Here is a 19714-nt window from a genome sequence, read left to right as displayed (position 1 = left end):
CTATTGGCGCGACAGCGCCTGCGGACGGCCGCCGCCGACGGCAGCGCCGCCGGAGGCTCGTGCGCTATGAGCCGCACGGCGTGCGGCGCTACACCTTCTCCTTCAGCGAGCCCTCCTTCAGCGAGCCCTCCTTCGACGGCGCGTCCACCACAGCCACCACCACACCGCCCTTCTCGTCTGGCGGCGTCTCGCCGGCCTCGTCGCGCGCGACCTCGACCTCCATGCCCGGTGGCGCTGGCACCACGCCGCGCCGCACGTCCCGGCGCTCCAAGTAGATCGGCAGCGGGATCAGGGCCAGCTGGATGACCGACCAGCACAGCGCCCAGATGTATCCGCCGGGGTACCGTGGCGCCGACACGGTCGGCCACGCGACCAGTGGCACAATCAGGTTCACAAACACGACCCAGCCGAGATTGACCATGGCAATGCAGACAGCCCGCGCCTCGAGATCGTGCGCCACGGCCTCGGCCAGCCACGGCATCAGCATTGCCGTCGGCCCGGAGGCCACACCGAGGCCGATGAACGCAAAGAACTTGGCCGGGTCACTGATGTTCCAGACCACGAGCATAATGTTGCACACCAAGATCAGAATGCCGCCGACAAGCACGCTCTCCCAGCGGTTGCCTCGCCAGTCCGAGTAGAAGCCAAAGACCAGGTATGACACGATGGCAGCGCCGTGCGTGATCGTGCCCAGGTTGTTGATCATTGGCACCGAGTACGTCGGATTGGTGTGCGCCTTGAGCCACAGCGTGTACGGCGTGCCCGCGGCGTAGACTGTCATCGAGAACGCGTTCGAGATCAGCACAAACACGTACATGCGCCAGTTGCCAAACACGCGGCGCACCAGAGACCAGTTCAGGCCCAGCGACTTTGTGAAGCCGTCGGCCTCCAGCCGTGTCACGCACAGCTCCTTCTCGCGCGGCGTCAGAAACGGCGAGCTGCTCTTGCCGGGCACGTTCGGGCAGAACAAGTACCCGATCAACGCCGACGGGATCGTGATGATCGCGCAGATGATAAACAGCCATTGCCAGCCGTGCATGCCGCCGACGCCGTCCAGGTTGGTGTACGCGGCCGACTGCAGGTAGCCCGCAAACATGTAGCCCAGCGGCGAAACGCACGAGTAGATGGCGTTGCGCTTGCCGAGCTCAGACCGCTTGTACCACGAGTTGATGATATGCGCGTTGCCGACATACGCGGCCGTCGACGTCAGGCCGACCAGAAACCGGACAGCCATGAGCGACTTGTAGTCCTTGACAAACGCGGTCGCCAGCGTCAGGATGCCCCACGCAACCTCGCACGCCGGCAAGTAGTACTGGCCCGGGATCTTGATCAGGACGAGGTTGCTCGGCACCTGGAAGATCGTGTAGCCGACATAGTACAGCGCGTTGATGTAGTTGAGCCGGTTGCCGTACAAGTTAAGATCGGTTTTCATGCCCGACACATACGCGTTTGCTGCGGTCAGCACGCACACCGCAATACCTACTCAATGCGTTGACGTCGAGGTTCTTGTTGAACATCGACAGCGACGAGAACGACAGGACGAGCCAGTCGATCTTGAGGAGCAAGATCCGCTCCTCGCGGCTGGTTCCAGGCGGATACCAGCCGATAGCCTCTGCAAATCTGAGAAAGATGCCCATTGTTGCCGGCACAAATCCTACGCCCGCTGCTTTATACCTCGCCGTGTACGAACGCCTGCCTCGATAACGCCCTGGCTCCTAGGCGACACGAACGGCTTGCATCTATTTCTTGGCAGATAATGCTTGACATTCTCGTGTTCCGACCCAGAATGCCGCACGCTAGTCAACAACTGTCGGTGTCGGCCTGGCAATGCCGATAAGGCGAAGTAGGTCCGCGGCGATGAGTCTTGGTAGCACCAAACCGGACTCGTTCGTATAATAGCTTCGCTGGATAAGCTTAATTGACTTGCACACACATATAAGGTTTCATGGTGCGGCCCCTGCTCTATCTACCCACCCGACTGGAACTGGATCCAGGAGAGCGGCAGTCGGTCCAGCCGGTCGCAAACGGTGACCGGACCGCGACGGGCAGACACGTACGGCGGCAGCATTCTGCTAGATGTCACGGTGGTCTTGGGAGACTTAACTTACGTTGTGGAGAACCCACATGCGTTTACAGAATGTGGATCAGACCGGGCAGCGGGGACCACCAGCGCCCGACAGACAGCGAGCCACTATTAGCCCGGCTGGAACAGACGCAGTCACGGAAGCTACGCCTGGCTCACTGACTGTCGGCCGCGCCAGCACGTACGTCTGTCGCTTCTCAAGGCTCGGTCCGGGTAGTGTACCTCCATGAATTCTATTAAGTCAGAGCGGTAGCGACCGCCCTTTTTCTCTGCTATCGCGATAGCAGATAACATGCAATATCCTTTCCCCAAAACGTCCATGCCCCTCTGGAAACCATCCTCATTTTTAAATCGTCAACATATCCGTAAATCGTCTAATGTGGCTCGCCTAGTAGCCAATCTTCTTGATGTGAGAGTTCTGAAGCACACCACGCAGGAAAGGACCGATCTGCTTGCGACTGGCCGAGGTGTCGAGCTGGCTCCAGGCCCAGAAGCCGGGCTTGTAGCCCGGCGCAAGCACGCCATCGTTCTTGAGGGTCATGAGCGTGAAGCGGTACTCCATCTCCTTGATGACCTTGTCGAAGACCGGGATCAGGTCGGGGTTGCGCACCCACAGCAGAACCTCACGGTTGAGCATGCCATCGACGTCGAACGCGGTGAGCAGGGCCACGACGTCGAGGCCGTTGCGCTCGACAGCCCATGACTCCATGCCGCACCAGAACTCGTCCGAGAATCTGCAGGCGATCCAGTCCAGGCGGACGACCAGCGAGCACATGCCCAGCTTGAGGCCGTTCCACTCGGTCCACTCCTTGTAGTCCTTGCGGAAGTGGTCACGCAGAGTGAAGTTGTCGACGTTGCGCTTAGCCTCGATGAGCTGCATGTAGTAGTTGTCGGCAAAGTAGTACGGGTCCGACAAGATGTAGTTGGAGTACTTGAGCAGCTCGAGCAGGAAGTCGCGCATGTAGATATCCGTGTCGGTCACCTTGAGCGTGAAGTTGTACGTGTCGATGAGCAGCGGCGCGAGGCACAGCAGCGCTGTGGTGTCGTTGTCGGGCCAGAGCGGCTCATCCATGAGCCAGCCTTCCTTGAAGTACTGGGTCACGAGCGACGTGCAGCTGCCAACGACCTCGATAATACGCGGGTCCGCGCTCCACGAGTAACCCTCGTCCTCGTGGTGGTCGATGATCGAGACCACGCGCTTGTCGTAGAGCATCGCGAGCTCGCCAGTCATCTTGTTGTGGTCGGTCAGACCCCAGTACGTGAACTCGGGCTTGATATCGGCCTTCAGGATGTCCTCCTTGAAGATCAGGCTGTCCATGGGGAGGTCCAGCTTCTCGAGGATGAACATGATGTCCGGCCGGAGCATGAGCTCGTCGCGCGGGATGTTGATAATCGACATGAACGCGCCGACGTCCGTCAGTCCACTCGGCTTCTTCTCGCTCAGCACCGACTCCTGGCCCTCTTTGATGTACTTGCACATGGTGAGGTAGCCAAAGATCAGCGCCGACACAAACGAGTCCATGTCTGCCGTCAGCATCGATACGATCGGTTACTTACCAGCCGACTCGTTGCCGGTGATGATGTAGACCTTGTTGGAGTCGGAAATGAACGGCAGGCCCGCGTCCAGCGTGGCCTTGGCCTTCATCATGTACTCCTTGACCGACAGGAACTCGGTGCCGAAAGAGAGCGGCGCTCTCGCCGAGAGGCGCTTGTAGGCCTTGCGGCGGGGTGCAACACAGCTCAAAAACCAGGACATGTCGCCGTGAAAAAAATTCGCAATCCGAGAGACAAGAGAGTGAATTCTAGATGTCGGAAGGTATATGAGACTCTCTGGCTGCGTTAATTCTCTAGCGGGCGCATGCTGTTGAATCTCGCAAGACTAGTGGAGCATTTCCTCGCCGTTATCTTTTCTATCTCCATCTAATCTCGACCGAGCGATCTAGACGATCCATCTGCATGCAGTATTTACCCTAAATGGAGAGACGAGCCCTAATACCCTAAACCTGTATTTGATGAGGGTACGGGTACCCCTGGAGCGCGCCCTAGACCTAGCCCTAATTCTACGCACGCCATGACTAAGGACGCGTCAGTGGTGACATAACATTAGGGGTTGTGCGGCTTGTCTTTGGATGAGCCTTGGGGGTCACTCCCGCGCGTCGTCGTCCGCGCACCGCGTTCTGGCCCCCACTCATTCGCACCGCTGCCGCAGAAGGCCGGCCCGTCGCGGGCCGACCAATCTCCCAGCCCGCCAAGTACACAGGCACCGGCAATGGTTTTTCCGTTCGTCCCGGGCTGTCCGCCAAACTGTGTCCTTTCCATCCTACGTAAAAAAAATGTCCGGCGGCGGGGGGCACGACGCAGTACCCATACTTTGCGCGTGGGGTGAGCCTCCCACGCCAGCGGCGCCAGGACGCGACCAGGCCAACAGAATTACAAAGAGAACAAGCGGCACGGCCCGGAACCGGAACCGGCCCCCCATCCCGTGCAGCGCCCGGATTATCGTTTCTGCGCTAGCGGGCCGCAGCGTATCTTCATTGTTCCGCTCGAGAATACGTTGCCACAAACAGAAAGTGGGCGTACGCTAGCGTGCAGGTAACGCGGAGTGCAGACATTACCCTGGGTCGGACATGCCTATCCCCACATACTGTTCGAGATATAGGTCCAAATTAGCAATGCTAATGTATGGCTTGCTGCTAACCCGAAGCAAGTTCTTTGGGGCCCCGCGACGGCAGCCAGTTACCCCCACTCTACCTTTGTATACTCGCCAGAGAGACCTGGAAAAAGGTTATGCCTTGCCGCCCGCTAACCTGTCGGGCCGGCGCTGCCGGAGAAGCCGGAACGGATATCGGGATTACGCCATCAGCTAAAGATATCTCGGCTATGATATGAGCTCGATTAATTGAGAAATGTGTGCATTACATGAAACCTATCTGACCAAAAAAACAAGACATTACATAACAGAACCCACTCGTGATGCTTGAAACCAACATGTTTAAACCTTGTGCTCAACGTTCTCGTCCTCAGCCTTCTCAAGCTCGGCCACGAAGCGCTTGTCGTTGAACTGGGCCTGGGGAACAAACTTGGACGACAGGTGAGCGAGAGTGACGTTGTCGTACAACTCGTCGACCTGCTCCAAAGTAAGACCCTTGGTCTCGTAGACGAAGAAGTAGGTGAAGAAAAAGGCAACGAAGGCGAAGCCGCCCCAGATGAAGAACACCTTGCTCTTCAGGTCAGCGTTGCCAGGGCCGCTGTCGACCATGTAAGGCGTAGCAAAAGCAATGCCGAAGTTGAACAGCCAGTTCGAGGCCGAACTCAGAGCGACAGCCTTGGCACGAACACGGAGAGGGTAGATCTCACCGACGACAACCCATGCGACCGGACCCCAACTGGCAGCGAACGAGGCAATGAAGGTGCAAGAGAATGCAAGCAGGATCTTGTTGCCGACCGCGCTGTTGGTGATGCAACCAACAATAGCAACGACCAGCTCGGAAATGCACATACCGGCCGCACCAGCAAGCAGAAGCTTGCGGCGACCGGAGATCTCGACAAACATGATACCTGGAATGGTCATGACAACGTTGACAACATTGAGAATGACAGTGATGATGAATGAGTTGGCAATGCCGATGTTCTTGAAAAACGAAGTGCCGTAGTAAAAGATGAAGTTGACACCTGAGAGCTGCTGAAGAGCCTGCAGACCGATACCCGTGAACATGCGCTTGCGCTGCGAACCGCCCTTCTTGAAACAGTCGGCGAAAGTCGACGAGCCGAACGAGCACTCGTACTCGTAATTGGCACGGATCTCAGCAAGCTCAGACTCAACAGCCGGGTGGTCGACAGGGAGACCGCGAAGGAAGGCAAGCGACTTCTTGGCGTCTTCAAGGCGGTCCTGCTTGACACGGAAACGAGGAGTTTCGGGAAGGAGGAACATTCCAATGAACAGAATCATGGCCCATGCGTACTGGAGAGCGATCGGGATGCGGTAGGCGCCCGAGTCGGTTCTGTTCTGGACACCGTAGTCGACGCAGGCAGCCAGGAGGAGACCAATGGTGATAGCCCACTGGTAACAACAGACAACAGCACCACGAATCCAGGTAGGAGCAGCCTCAGACTGATAGAGGGGGACAATCGACGAAATAACACCAACTCCGAGACCGGCAATCACACGACCAACACAGAGAGTCGCAATGCTCATGCCAGCGGTCTGGACAGTGATACCCACACAGAAAATACCACATCCAATGAGCATGCCAATGCGACGACCAATTGTGTCTGACAGGTAGGGTGCAGTGATAGCGCCGACAAAGGTACCAGCCGACAGAATAGAGGTAATGAGGGACGATTTGCCCGAGGAAAATGCGTTGCCGTCATTGAAGATGACCTCGACCTCAGGCATGGTGAGAATACCACTGATAGTGCCGGTGTCAAAACCGTAAAGAATACCGCCAAAGGCGGCAAAAGCCGCGACGAAGACGGCCTTGTAGGTCGAGCCCTCAGGCTTCTCCCCAAGCTTGAACATCTTTTGCAGAATCTGCATTATGAACTCTCGCTCTGATATGGACAGATCACAAGTTTTGTAGATTGGATAAACAGATGTCTATGCGAATGGACATCCCAGAAGTGCGCATGTGCCGGCCTTTTATATCTCGCGAGGCCGGTTGCGAGAACAGACTGATCCCAGAGACGCGCACTGCGCACACGGCGGCCGCAGGTCCAAACGGGCTAGCTTACGGGACCGCCACCTAGCGCAAAGTGGATTTCCTGAGCTTCGTTGCCTTCACCGGAGCAACCAAAGTCAATTGGCGGCAATTTTTAGTGCTAGGTACACGGCGTCAACGCGGGTCTGACCTGGGGATTACGTTAAACTCTATTTTAGATTTTCCGCATGCCGGAATAATTGCCGCGTCACGGATGGGTCCTCCCAGGTCCGGGGCGCAGTTTCTCCGGTGCCAGAGAGGATGCCTCACGCTAAAATGATGGGCTAGCGTGCAGTTTCGCTGCAAATGCGACTGCACGGCGAGCCACTTACCATACTAGTAGCTCATGTGCCCCCCGCAGTCCGCGCTTGTGGGGAAAAATTTTTTTCCATGGCCCAAAGCCGCTGGTGCTTGCGTAGCGCCTGCTTTTTTTAGTCATTGTGACGCTCTTGTGCGACGCCGGAGCCCGGTAGAAGTCTAGATCCGTGCACTACGGAATGTCCTCCGCCAGAACTAGGTAGCGGCATAGCGGGGTCCCCATGACCAGCTACGTGGGGTGACTGGGGTTATGCGGCCGTGCCGATAGAGAACACGGGCGGCGGGCATCGCCACCTACCTAAATAGTGATCATGCAGCCAGCTAGCTACAGACGTGGCCACTGCACTGGGTCTGCCGATCCTGACCTACGGCGCAGTCAAGCGACCTAAGTGGTAGGCGCCCGCGTGCCGCTGCGAAGTAGCTCGCGTAGCGGGCGCGGTTCGGCGCAGCCGCCGGACCTACGGTCGTTCCGCCGCAGCAGCGTCGCTGACTCCACCCGCGCGTAGTTCCTGAGAGGGCGGGCATTGTCGCCAGAGCAGCTTTGGAGGGTTTGTTCTTGGCGGAGAGGGGCAAAATCAGACAAATCTGGTCGTCGAGCGTAACAGCCCTGGCTAGATAGACGCAAGCCAAGGATCGCTTGGTCGGCCCGACCGGCCGGAACGACTCGGATCTCAGAGAGAAGTGAGCAGGCAGACGCGTTGAGCGTCTAGGCCATGGCCGGACCGGATTATCTGGCTGTACCCTTAGTAACTTCATTTAAAGCTCTGAGAGGTATCACGCGCTTACAAGATATTTTTGTCACCAAATTAGATCACGAGCCGTCAGGGCCAAGAAGCCTCTGACTACTGACCAGGTGCTATGACTCGGGTCCGTGACATGTACCTTTATCTAGAGCAGTTAGTATGGAGGCAGAGTGCACTGTTGGCGAGCCGTCTAAGACATAACTCTCTGGTTTGGCAGAATCCGGGGATATTGCCAATTCAGCGAAATCGCTGGGGGTCGATAGTAGTCGATGGCGTTCATTTGTCAGAGTCTGGGACTCGTAATTCACTCTCGTAGTCCCATAAGCCGGAAGGTGTGTTCCGTCATTCAGACTGTCTTGAGACCTTTCGTCTATGGCGCGTCCTGGGTCTAGAAAGGGACCTCGGGTCTACACCCTTATCTCAAAGGTGAGTGTAATAACCGAGAAAGTCACTGATTAAGCTCGCAAAATTTCTACTCAGGCGTAAATTGGTGTTCGGCCTCGAAGTGCTCGAAGATATTAGGACGGTAGATGATGCGACTGCCAGGTGAACCTGGGCTGACTTGTCGCAGTACTACAGTAGAGGGCGTCATCAACATGGACATTGTGCCAGCGCACTGGATATGCTGCGACATTGTACGTTGACACAGACGAGAATAGATTCTGATGGGGTTACGGTGAGGCAAACACGCAGCAGTAGATATGTAGCCGCAGCTGGTAAACTCGGCAGCTGCGACGAAGAATCACTTGATGTTCACTACAGTTATATTATTCACCGTACGTGCCCTGACCGAAGCTGGTACAAATTATGAAACCCGATCCGAGCGGATGGATACATCACACCGCTGCTAGCCAAAGCGGTATCCAAGAATACGGCATGGACTGACGAGCGTGCAGTCGGACGCCTGGTCAGTCCGATCGCAGTAGAAAAGCGTACATGTGTAGTTAAACGAGCTGACGACACGTTTGCATTCAGTGATGACAAAACTCGTCAGACAACGCGCACTGCATCATCATTTGGCATGAGAAGGTCAACACCTCCAGCAAGCCCGGAGAAACCCCAGAGCCGAAGTAGTGTAGGTAGTCACTGCCCATCCCACCTTCCTAAATAGGAAATATAGAACCGCGCTAAGTGACCTGCGGTCGGACTCCATGGGGTCAACAGCGTTGCCGCTTCGGAGTGGCGGGGTAAGTATATCTAGCTTCCCCGAAGAGCGCTGAAGGGGTATCGGTGGGCGAATGTCAGGACCACTCTGCACACCCCGCTCTGTAGAATACACGGCTGTCGTCGGGAGTACCGAAGTACTCGTTGCCGTCCAGAGGTGGTGTGTATCTATACACAAGATAACGCACAAGCTCCCCTGTGTTTGCGCGACGATCTCCTGAGCCGTGAATGGCGGCTAATTGTAGTTCACGCTGCGAAACGGTCGAGGACCAACAAGATCAGCAGCCGCACTACTAACCGAATCTGGGAGACGGCGAGCATAGAATATGTTGCAGACAAGTTACCATTACTTCCACCGAGATTTACTCCGCCGGGAGCAGATAGGTCCACCCACCGAAATTCAATGGCGCCGACCGGACTGGCCCTGGATGGAACAGAAACCTCGGAGCAGTGTCGTGGGGGGACCGACCAAAACGGTTCCTGCGGCCAAGGCTCGCTAGACAACTTTCAGGCACGGAGTTACTTACGATCACGTGTTCATCACGTGTGGTCGCCACGGCGCCGGCCACGCTATGAGGTCACACCGGGCAAACTCGGAACGCGTCCTGCAGGCAGGTAACGCCGGTAACAAGGAGATTGGCTGACGTCGATGGCGCGGTTTTGAGTAACACTGGGACGGGCGGCTGACGGACGAAGCACTTAGTGTCAAAGTCACAGCCAGCCGAGACGAGTCACAGCTTTGCGGAAGCCCAAAGAATATTTGCAGTTACATAGCCTAAGTGCATGATTTTCGGTAGAGCGGAAAGCTCCGTATGGGAGTGAGGAGCCGCAAGTACTGACGTGCTGCAGCATATGTGTTGTTTGTTGAGTGTGCGGACAGGCCCTCTCCTCGCTGACCAGTACCAGTGTACAGAGTTCCAAAACATGCGGGCGATTCCAGTTCATTTAATGTTCGAACCAAGCCTCGGTCTACATGCAGACATCAAGGCCACAACGCTTGTTCAAGCCTGGGGCCTGTAAGAGATGGGAGTAATGAGAATAGATTTAAGAGAATTAATATGCATTATTAATAAGTAGCCCTATCACCCATTCTTCCCGAACATTGAAACTAGATAAAAGAAAATAAAACCGGTACAGATTTTGGTGGGATTATATACAGGGTATTCCTGTGAAATCCTCGATTGGTTTCATCCTGGACAAGCTGATCAGGAGATAGCTTAGACCATGACGTAGTTGAGACCAGTCAGAGGGTTCCACTCCTGGAACCACTCGACCTCAGCCTCACCGTGGGCAGCCAGCTCGAACTGCTGGACCTTGCCGAACTCACAGGTGACGGTGGAGTGCGAGAAGACACCGGTCTCAGCGTCCCAGGTACCGAGGTACTTGCCGCGGGTGGGCTTGGTGTTCCACGAGAGAGTGTCCTTCGAGACCTCAGAGGTGACAGCGTAGTAGTCAACCTTCTTGGTGCCGGTCAGGACCGAGGGGAACGAGCCAGACGAGGGAGCGGTCCACTCGAGGTAGCAGTGCGAGGCCGAGTCAGCGAGCGGGGGAACATCGAACGAGACGAAAGTGTTGATGGTGTTGTCCGACGAGGCCAGGACCTCACCGGTGTACTGAGGGCCGTAGACCGAGGCGGGAGTAGCCTGGTTGACGGGGATCAGAAGGTTGGGGGGGAGAACCGAAACGGTAGCAGCCGAAACAGCAACAGTCTTGGTCGCGGCGGCAGTGGTGGTGGGAGCAGCCGACTTGGTCACGGTAGCCAGGGTAGTGGCGGGCGCAGCGGTGGTCGAGGGAGCAACGTAAGTCGACGAGGTCGAAGGAGCAACGTAAGTCGACGAAGACGACGACGACGACGAGGTGGTGGTGGCAGCAGCCGACGAAGAGGTCGAAGTCACGTAGCTGACGTAGAGAGCAGCGCCGAGCGAGTCGTCGCCGCAGAAGTTGTACTCAGTCTCAGTGGCCCAGTAGAGCTTGTAGACCGAGCCCGAGGGACAGGCGATGGCGTTCTCCTGGCGGTTGAGCTGGAGGTCCGAGCCGTCAATCGACCAGGTGGCCGAGGTAGCGTCGTAAGGCAGGTCGGCGGTCGCAATGTACTTGACCTCGCGGGTCTTGGGCTCGACGTAGAGGGTGTTGCCCTTGGTGTCACGGAGGTAGCCGCCGTCGATGTAGAGAGTAACGTAGTCCTCACCGCCAAGGACAATCAGGTTGTCGTCACCGTAGGTCAGGCCGGCGTACTGGATAGCCGAGCCAGAGTGAATGGCAACAACGCCGAATTCTTCGTAAGCAGCAGCCGACGAGGTGGCAGCGGGAGCAGCAGTGGTCGAGGTGGCAACGGCAGTCGCAGTGACCTGGGACGGAGAGTTGTCGATGTACAGAGCGATTCCCTGGTCGTCGGCGTCAGGGCAGACAGTGCCCGTGCCAGTCGACCAGTAAAGGTGGTACTGGCTGTCGACGACGCAGACAACGGCGTACTCGCCGCCGTTGAGGGTCAGGTCAGTCTCCTCGATCTCCCACGAGGTGTAGGTCGAACCCGAGGGAACATCCTCGGCGATCTTGACAGCGTGGGTGGCCGAGTCAACGTAGACTTTGCCGCCGGTGGTCGACAGAACACCGTCGGTGATGGTGAAGACAAGCTGGTCACCGTCGCCAACCAGGATGTCGCCGTCCGAGCCAGCCGAGATGCGGAGGAACTGGAGGTCGGTGCCGGAGTGGATCGAGAGCAGGCTGAAGGCCGAGCTCGTGTCACGCTTGGCGACGGGGGCGGCCAGGACCGCGGGCAGGAAAGCCAGGGCGGCCGCGACGAACGACGTGGAGAAGCGCATTGCGAAGGATGGAAGTCTTCTGGGAAATAGAGACGATTGATGCTGTGATGAGGAATCTGCCAGGAGGGAAGGGAAGGTCCTATTTATGCCCAGCAGCTCTGGAGGGCAGCCGCGGGCATGTTCAAGCTCGTGGTGTAGCAGACGGCTAACTGGACAGCCGCGGCGGAAACTAGCTTGAGTGAGATCATGGGCCACCGATTTTAGCTCGGCAGATGCCGTACAGGCTAAACCTTAGTTCGGCCAGGGCCGGCCGGGAGCACAGTGCCGAGCTGACCCACGGCCGCGGCACCGCTACGATGGGCTCTACACAGCCGCATGCTCTGCACGGCTGCCCGGTCGATCGAGGCGAAAAAACCTATGGTCGGTCAGGGGCCGGCTGGCTGAAGCGAGATGTGAGCGGCTGAGTGGTCGTGGCCGGTCACCTTCCGACGAACAGCGGCCCACACCGTCAGGTCGTTGAGTGGCAGGGGCGGCTGCGTTCGGCGCGCGACTGCGGAGGCGTCGGCGTCGAATGATGGCTGGCAGCGGGCGACGAGAGTGTGCGGGCAGACGTTTGACGTCATTTTTGGGCCTATTTTAAGGGATAATTTGCGTCATTCGGAGCACGTAAAGTTACGCGCTAGTACATAAGAGGAAACTTGTGCGAGCTAGTCCAGTGCGAACTCAGCCGTACTAACAAGCCCGAACTGCTAAGGTTTCGCAGTGGAGCCGTGTGTGCTACTAGGACAAGGCCGCTTTTCTGCGGGTTGATGCAGATAGGTCCGTGGCTGCGGGCATTTTGTTCGTGGCGGCCAGCAGGGCCCAACGAACCTAAAAATAGGCGCGATAGTATGGTCGGCCAAAGGGCGCGACCGGACGCTGGGCGGAGACGGGCGGGGACGCCGAGGTCACGGGCTGCAGTTCGACGTCAGCGCCGTGGCAAGAAGTCATGCGACTGAGCAGCCGGAGCCGTCGGAACCGCCGGAGCCGCCGGAACTGGCGACGGCGGCGACGACAGCACTGGCGACGGCGAAGACCGCAGCGGCTGCGAGCCGCACAAAGCGCACAGAACGCACGGCCCGGTGGCACTGTGGCTGCACAGCCCAACATGTGCGTAGTGTGCGTAGAACAGCGGCGACGGCTGTGGCTGCGTCGCCGTACACGGCGCCAATAGTAGGTGCAGCAGCACGGGCAGAGCCGCTGGACGTTGTGCGGCTACTGGCGCTAGAAACTAAGTTCAGCTAGCGGCGCTAAAAGGTTTTTAGCAGGGTGCTGCGTGCGAACGGCTGAGTCCGATGTTTGCGAATAGTCCGTCACAGCGCGCCGCGGGGCAGTGCCGGCGCCGCCCAGACGGCGCCAGGAGGTTCCAGCTGCACAACCTGGCGGCGGCTCTCACTGACGCCGGCCTCAGTGGCCGTCGGCGGGTGTTCGCCGGCGGTTGAAGAGAGAGTCGGCACCCGAGCGGGCACAGAGGGCGACAACACCCTTAACCAGACTAGTTTGCTAGTCAGGTGGTACACTGGTTTGCACTCGCTGGATGCGGGCAAGCGCATGACGGTCGGGCCGCGACGATCGGCTACCATTGGACGATGGTCCGACGATAACCGGCGGGGACCAGAGCGATCTCGTTCTAGCGGGACCAGACTGCTGCTGCCAAGAACTGGTCGGCGACGGACCGCGGCTGGCCTGGCCAGGGCGGCCGCGGTCGATTGGCCGCGGTCGATTGGCCGCGGTCGATCCGCCGCTGGCGTATCACCGGTCCGCGATGGTGGGCAGCCTATGCCGAGGTCTGCCGCGGCTCGAACGGCGCTGCCGAATGCCTCCGAACACCAGCGAGACATGCAGCGCGAGTCGCCGGTGCGCGCGTCGCCATCGGGCCCTGGTCGGGTCTCGGCGGGCGTGCTTGGCGGCAGATCTATTCATAGCTGTGACATCACTGCGGGCGGGGAGCCAAAACTCCGAGAGGGGTTTCGAGCCGGTGGCGGAGACCAAGTCCCGTGCAGCGGAGTGTGCCGCTCGGTGTGCGGCGCGCCGAGCCTGTGCCGAGGCGTGGCGTCAGGCACGCCTCGGCACGGGGCCGCCACCACCTGCGCCGCAGTCGGTGCGGCGCATCCCAGCCGCACGGGCTGCGGCGCACTAGCGCGTCCCGCCGCAGTCGGTGCGGCGCATCCAAGCCGCACGGACTGCGGCGCACTAGCACGTCTGCCGCACCTCGTGCGGCTCATGAATCGCCCCACCGCGCCATCGGCGCCACGCCACAGCGTCGCGTGCGCTGCGCACGGCTGAGCCCGTGACAGGGCCGTCGCACGTGCAGGCACGCCACCGGGCTGCCGCAGCGCCTCGGCCACACAGATGTCGTGCACCCCCAGCCGCATCCCCGCAGGCGGAGGGGTGCGGCCAGGAGCATTGTAGTTGAGCTACCGCGCCCAGGCGTCCGAGAGCGTTGCCCCAGCAACACCGTTGCCGTGGCAACAAAACACTCCCCTATTTCTATCAAGCAGCCGTGTTGCGGATACGAGTCCATGTCTGCAACAACCTGCATGTCTCCGTAAGGCGTCCAGTCTTTGCATGCGGATTTCCAGCGTATTTCCATAGACTCACTGCGCCCGGCACTAGCGAGGCAAAGAATGACTCTACCGCGGAACTCGGACGGAGCACCGGCATCTGGTTGATAGCACAAGCCGCGGGAATAAGCACCAAACACGAGCTCGTGGCCCCTACGGCGGGTAGCCGAGCTCCCGTCGGCGCAGAAGAGCTTGGCTGCGTCAGCTGCAAGGCCACGGCGTCGACAACGGGCGTCTGGCTTCTCGGCGTGGCTAACAACGGCCGCTCGGCCTTCGCCGCACGGCCCGCCCACAACCGCAGCACGACTGCGGACATCGCCGGCACCGCCATGACTACGGCATGAGCCACATGGCTCGCCGACAGCCAGCCTATCGGACGGCACAGAGGCTGCGGTCCGACGGTGTCAGCTTATCGGCTTATCTATGATACGACTGGACGACTCCGGAAAAAATACGAAGGTTCGGGCATGCGCACGGCGTACATTCCACCAGGCCGCAGATAGCACAAGGTCCAGCAGCAGGCGGTGTACACGGGGCGGGAGGGGCGTTAGTGTGGCCAGGCTAGGTTCGGAGGGGCAGCTAGAACCTCGTGAGGGCGTGGGTGCGGAGGGCCCTTATCGCAGTTGGGCCCAACACGAATACGCCACGACCGGTTTGGACGGGGACGATGCCATTCCGGCCGCTAGGCGGCGCCCTCTCAGGCGCGCTTGCCCGCGCGTGGGCCACCTGTCGCCGGGCCAGCGCGCGCACGGCGGCGCCCGAGTCGTGCGCTACGCACAGTCCAGCAGCCGAGGTTCCCTATCAGGCCGCCACCGAGCACTGGCCTTGCCCGTTCGCGCTGGTCGAGTGCTATCCAGCGCCGCGGTGACCGCGCGGCTGGGCGAGGGCTGCGCTACGCTATCGGCCAGCAAGCTCGGCTCGTATTCGTGACCGGAGACTTTGGCCTCGCGGCTGCCAGGCACGGACTGCGCTTCGCAAGCCCGCGGCCGTAGCTGGACAGCTGGTACATATAACGTCCACCGCCCCGAAACGACCCCATTCGATATCCATTGCGCTATGACTGCGGACCTGGACGAGAAGAAGGGCGCGACCGTGACCGAACAGGCCGTGTCGGCCTCGACGTCCGAGACGGCGTCGACCACGAGCGCGTACGACGAGAAGGACGCCGGGTCGGAGACGAGCTCGTCGCGGCTGGTGCTGCCTTGGAAGAAGCGCAAGGGCTACTCGGCGATCTCGGTGTCGAGCGATGACGCGGACGCGGACGAGTTCGACGGCCTGCCGGAGCCAGAGGCCGTCGTGCTGCGCGAGCAGGTCGTCGTGACCCAGCGCAGCTACAGCTACTTCGATCTGTACCGGTACGCCACGCGGCGCGACAAGCTGGTGCTTGTCATCGGCGCGCTGGCGGCCCTGGCCGAGGGCTCGTCCAAGCCGCTCGGTGCGATCATCTTCGGCGCCGTCGCGAGTACGTTCGCTGGTGACATGACCATGTACAACAGCACGACGACCGCGTGGACGAACGCGACGGCGAACCACTACAACCAAACCGACTTCTGGACGCACTACAACGAGACGTCGTTCAGCCAGAACGGCACGTACGGCTACAACGGCACGTACGGCTACGACGAGTACGTGCGCGAGACCGTGTACGACGGCGACTTTGTCGCGGAGTCATCCCGGCTGGCGCTGTACATGTTCCTCATCGGCCTGGCGGACGTGGTCTTCTCGTACGTGGGCACGTACGTGTTCATCACGCGCGGCGAGCTGCTGGCGTCGCGCATCCGCGAGCACTACCTGCGGTCGATCCTGAAGCAGAACATTGGCTACTTTGACAAGCTGGGCTCGGGCGAGATCACGTCCCGGATCATCTCGGACACGGTGCAGATCCAGGAGGCCATGTCCGAGAAGGTGACGCTGCTGATCCGCAACGTGATGATGCTGGTGGTGTCGATGATTATCTCGTTCAGCCAGTCGTACATCCTGACGTTTGTGATGTCGTCGCTGATCGCGGGAGTGGTGCTGTCGAGCACAATCGTGACCAAGCTGCTGGTCAAGTACTCGACGCGGGCGCAGGACGGCGCGACCGTCGGTGCCACGCTGGCCGAGGAGGTCATGTCGAGCATCCGCAACGTGCAGGCGTTCGGCATCCAGGAGCGCATGTCGACGGCGTTCGACGTGTACCTGGCCGTGTCGGAGCGCTGGTCGATGGCGTCCAGCTTCACGATGACCGGCATGGACGGCGTCATGTACCTGCTGCTGTTCAGCATCGACTCGCTGGGCCACTACATGGGCACCAAGCTGCTGCTCAACTTCCAGATCAACCTGGCCCAGCTGTTCACGGTCATCGTGACGACGTTCCAGGGCGCGTACGCGATCGGCAACGTCATGCCGCACGTGGAGGCGCTGACGTCGGGCGTGGCCGCCGTCAACAAGATCTTCTCGACGATCGACCGCGAGTCGGCCATCGACTCGAGCTCGGAGGAGGGCATCAAGCTGGCCGAGCTCAAGGGCGAGATCGAGCTGCGCAGCATCAAGCACATCTACCCGTCGCGGCCGAACGTGACGGTCATGACCGACTTCTCGCTCAAGGTGCCGGCCGGCCAGACGGTCGCGCTCGTGGGCGCGTCCGGCTCGGGCAAGTCGACGATCGTCGGCCTGCTCGAGCGGTTCTACAACCCGATCTCGGGCGAGGTCCTGCTGGACGGCCACAACATCAAGGAGCTCAACATCCGCTGGCTGCGTCAGAACATGGCGCTGGTGTCGCAGGAGCCGACGCTGTTTGCGTGCTCGATCCTGCAGAACGTGCTGTACGGCCTGACGGGCACCGAGTACGAGAACGCGGCGCGGCCGGTGCAGGAGGAGCTCGTGATCGAGGCGTGCAAGCAGGCGAACGCGTGGGACTTCATTCAGGCGCTGCCGGAGGGCCTGGAGACGTCCGTCGGCGACCGCGGCTTCCTGCTGTCGGGCGGCCAGAAGCAGCGGATCGCGATCGCGCGGGCGATCGTGTCCAACCCCAAGATCCTGCTGCTGGACGAGGCCACGTCCGCGCTCGACACCAAGAGCGAGGGCGTCGTGCAGGAAGCGCTCGACCGCGCGGCCAAGAACCGCACGACGATCGTGATTGCCCACCGGCTGTCGACGATCAAGGACGCCGACAAGATCGTGGTCATGCGCCGGGGCGAGATCGTCGAGGCCGGCACGCACGCCGACCTGATCGCGGCCCGGGGCGAGTACTACGAGCTCGTGCAGGCGCAGCAGATCGAGGCCGAGAAGAAGAAGAAGGTCGAGGAGATCCAGGCGCACGCGGTCGTGCCGATCGAGGGCGCCATCGAGCTCGACAGCATGGTCTCCGAGAAGGGCCACTCGCTCGAGATCAAGCGCACGGTGACGCACCAGTCTCTGTCCAGCATCGCGCTGGCGGAGCGCGGCGAGAACGGCGCGGCCGTGCCGACGTTCGGCGAGTGCGTGAAGTTCATGGCCGCTATGAGCGCGCCCGAGCAGGCGTACATCGGCCTCGGCCTGTTGGCGAGCGTCGTCAGCGGCTCGGGCTACCCGCTGATCGGCATTGTCTACGGCTTCACGCTGACGGGTTTCCAGGAGTACACCGGGGAGACGCTGCGCAGCTTCATCGACCTCTTTGCCGGCCTGATCTTTGCGCTGGCCTGGACCATGTTCTTCTCGCACATCGTCAGCGGCTACTGCTTCGGCGTGGCGTCCAACAAGCTGATCCGGCGGATGCGGTACCACATGTTCAAGCACATCATGCGCCAGGACATCTCGTACTTTGACGACGCGGACCACAGCGTCGGCGTGCTGACGGCGAACCTGTCGAGCGAGGTGCAGAGCGTGGAGGGCCTCGGCGGCGCCACGCTCGGCAAGATCCTCGAGTCGACGGTGACGGTCCTTGGCAGCTGCGTGGTCTCGATTGCGGTCGCATGGAAGTTCGGACTGGTGCTCTCTGCCACGGTGCCGGCGCTGATTGCGTGCGGCTTTGCGCGGATCTACATCCTCGGCAAGTTCAACGCCAAGGTGCGCCGCGAGAGCTCGCAGACGGCCAAGTTCGCGTGCGAGGCCGTGTCGGCGATCCGCACGGTGGCCGCGCTGACGCGCGAGGAGGAGATCTGGACGGCGTACCACGCGACGCTCGAGGCGAGCATGCGCAGCAGCCGGGTCACGAGCCACGTGTCGTCGGCGCTGTACGCGATTGCGGACGCCATGACGTACTTTGTCATGGCGCTGTCGTACTGGTACGGAAGTGTGCTGCTCGCGTACGACAACTACCGGCTGTTCCAGTTCTTCGTGGGCTTCACGGCGATCATCTTCGGCGCCGAGTCGGCTGGCGTGATCTTCTCGTACGCGCCGGACATGAGCAAGGGCCTGGAGGCCATCAAGAACATCAAGATGCTCTTTGACCGGACGCCGGTGGTCGACAGCTGGAGCACCGAGGGCAAGGTGCCGACCAACGTCCAGGGCAACATCGAGTTCGAGAACGTGCACTTCCGGTATCCCACGCGGACGGAGGTGCCGGTGCTGCGTGGCGTGGACCTGTCGGTCAAGAAGGGCCAGTACGTGGCGCTCGTGGGCGCGTCGGGCTGCGGCAAGTCGACGTCGATTGGCCTCATCGAGAGCTTCTACCAGCCGCTGGCGGGCAGAATCACGCTCGACGGCGTCGACATCAGCGAGTTCAACATCAACGAGTACCGCAAGCACATTGCGCTGGTCCAGCAGGAGCCGACGCTGTACGCGGGCTCGATCCGGTACAACATCGAGCTGGGCACGGACCGGACTGTGACCGAGGACGAGCTCGTGAGCGTGTGCAAGCAGGCCAACATCCACGACTTTGTGATGTCGCTGCCGGACGGCTACGACACGCTGTGCGGCTCGAAGGGCACGCTGCTGTCGGGCGGCCAGAAGCAGCGCATTGCGATTGCGCGCGCGCTGATCCGCAACCCGAAGATCCTGCTGCTGGACGAAGCCACGTCCGCGCTGGACTCGGAGTCCGAGAAGGTGGTGCAGGCCGCGCTCGACGCGGCCGCGCAGGGCCGGACGACGATTGCGATTGCGCACCGGCTGAGCACGATCCAGAACGCGGATGTGATCTACGTGTTTGACAACGGCAAGATCCTCGAGAAGGGCACGCACCAGGAGTTGTTGGCGAACAAGTCGCGGTATTACGAGCTGGTGAAGCTGCAGGCTTTGGAAAATTAGACTGGGATGGCTGGTGTATGGAGCATGAATGGATGATCTTACGACTGCGCGTGTAGGCCTGGCGATGCCGGCGAAGGGCACAGGGAGTCGGGCCGGGAGCCGCACGCTATGCGGCTCATTAAGGTTTAATTCGCGTGCA

At 60.2% G+C, this 19714-nt stretch overlaps 6 protein-coding genes across 6 annotated transcripts; 1 reads left to right on the top strand and 5 right to left on the bottom strand.

Moving 5' to 3' along the window:
• Positions 1–88: 88 nt before the first annotated feature.
• V1510DRAFT_429086 (major facilitator superfamily domain-containing protein) lies at positions 89–1637 on the bottom strand (the record flags this gene model as incomplete). Its single annotated transcript, XM_066935300.1, has 2 exons — positions 89–1452; positions 1484–1637. The coding sequence occupies 2 exons, from the start codon at positions 1635–1637 to the stop codon at positions 89–91; spliced, it is 1518 nt and encodes a 505-aa protein (XP_066790407.1).
• Positions 1638–2358: 721 nt separating this feature from the next.
• Positions 2359–4025, bottom strand: V1510DRAFT_315819 (uncharacterized protein). The gene is made up of 2 exons (XM_066930764.1): positions 3641–4025; positions 2359–3607 (listed from the first exon to the last, which is right to left on the bottom strand). Exons 1-2 carry the CDS (start codon positions 3837–3839, stop codon positions 2472–2474), a joined length of 1335 nt encoding a protein of 444 aa, XP_066790406.1. The 5' UTR covers positions 3840–4025; the 3' UTR covers positions 2359–2471.
• A 943-nt stretch (positions 4026–4968) lies between these two features.
• Positions 4969–6695, bottom strand: V1510DRAFT_413500 (uncharacterized protein). The gene has a single exon (XM_066933239.1). It carries the CDS (start codon positions 6618–6620, stop codon positions 5076–5078), a length of 1545 nt encoding a protein of 514 aa, XP_066790405.1. The 5' UTR covers positions 6621–6695; the 3' UTR covers positions 4969–5075.
• A 3527-nt stretch (positions 6696–10222) lies between these two features.
• V1510DRAFT_362005 (ubiquitin 3 binding protein But2) lies at positions 10223–10687 on the bottom strand (the record flags this gene model as incomplete). The annotated part of the gene is made up of 1 exon (XM_066931086.1): positions 10223–10687. A coding segment is annotated over one exon (465 nt), but the record flags the coding sequence as incomplete, so codon positions are not given.
• Positions 10688–12753: 2066 nt separating this feature from the next.
• V1510DRAFT_406430 (uncharacterized protein) lies at positions 12754–14854 on the bottom strand (the record flags this gene model as incomplete). Its single annotated transcript, XM_066932380.1, has 4 exons — positions 12754–13047; positions 13207–13721; positions 14408–14703; positions 14826–14854. The coding sequence occupies 4 exons, from the start codon at positions 14852–14854 to the stop codon at positions 12754–12756; spliced, it is 1134 nt and encodes a 377-aa protein (XP_066790403.1).
• Positions 14855–15063: 209 nt separating this feature from the next.
• On the top strand, positions 15064–19637 carry V1510DRAFT_315770 (P-loop containing nucleoside triphosphate hydrolase protein). The gene has a single exon (XM_066930763.1). It carries the CDS (start codon positions 15427–15429, stop codon positions 19573–19575), a length of 4149 nt encoding a protein of 1382 aa, XP_066790402.1. The 5' UTR covers positions 15064–15426; the 3' UTR covers positions 19576–19637.
• Positions 19638–19714: the final 77 nt, after the last annotated feature.

The sequence above is a fragment of the Dipodascopsis tothii genome (assembly GCF_038497935.1).
Source record: "Dipodascopsis tothii strain CBS 759.85 unplaced genomic scaffold V1510scaffold_7, whole genome shotgun sequence".
NCBI classification, from domain to species: domain Eukaryota; kingdom Fungi; phylum Ascomycota; class Lipomycetes; order Lipomycetales; family Lipomycetaceae; genus Neoaidaea; species Neoaidaea tothii.
Note: the sequence above shows the minus strand (reverse complement) of the source record. Positions and strands in the feature narration are given on the sequence as shown.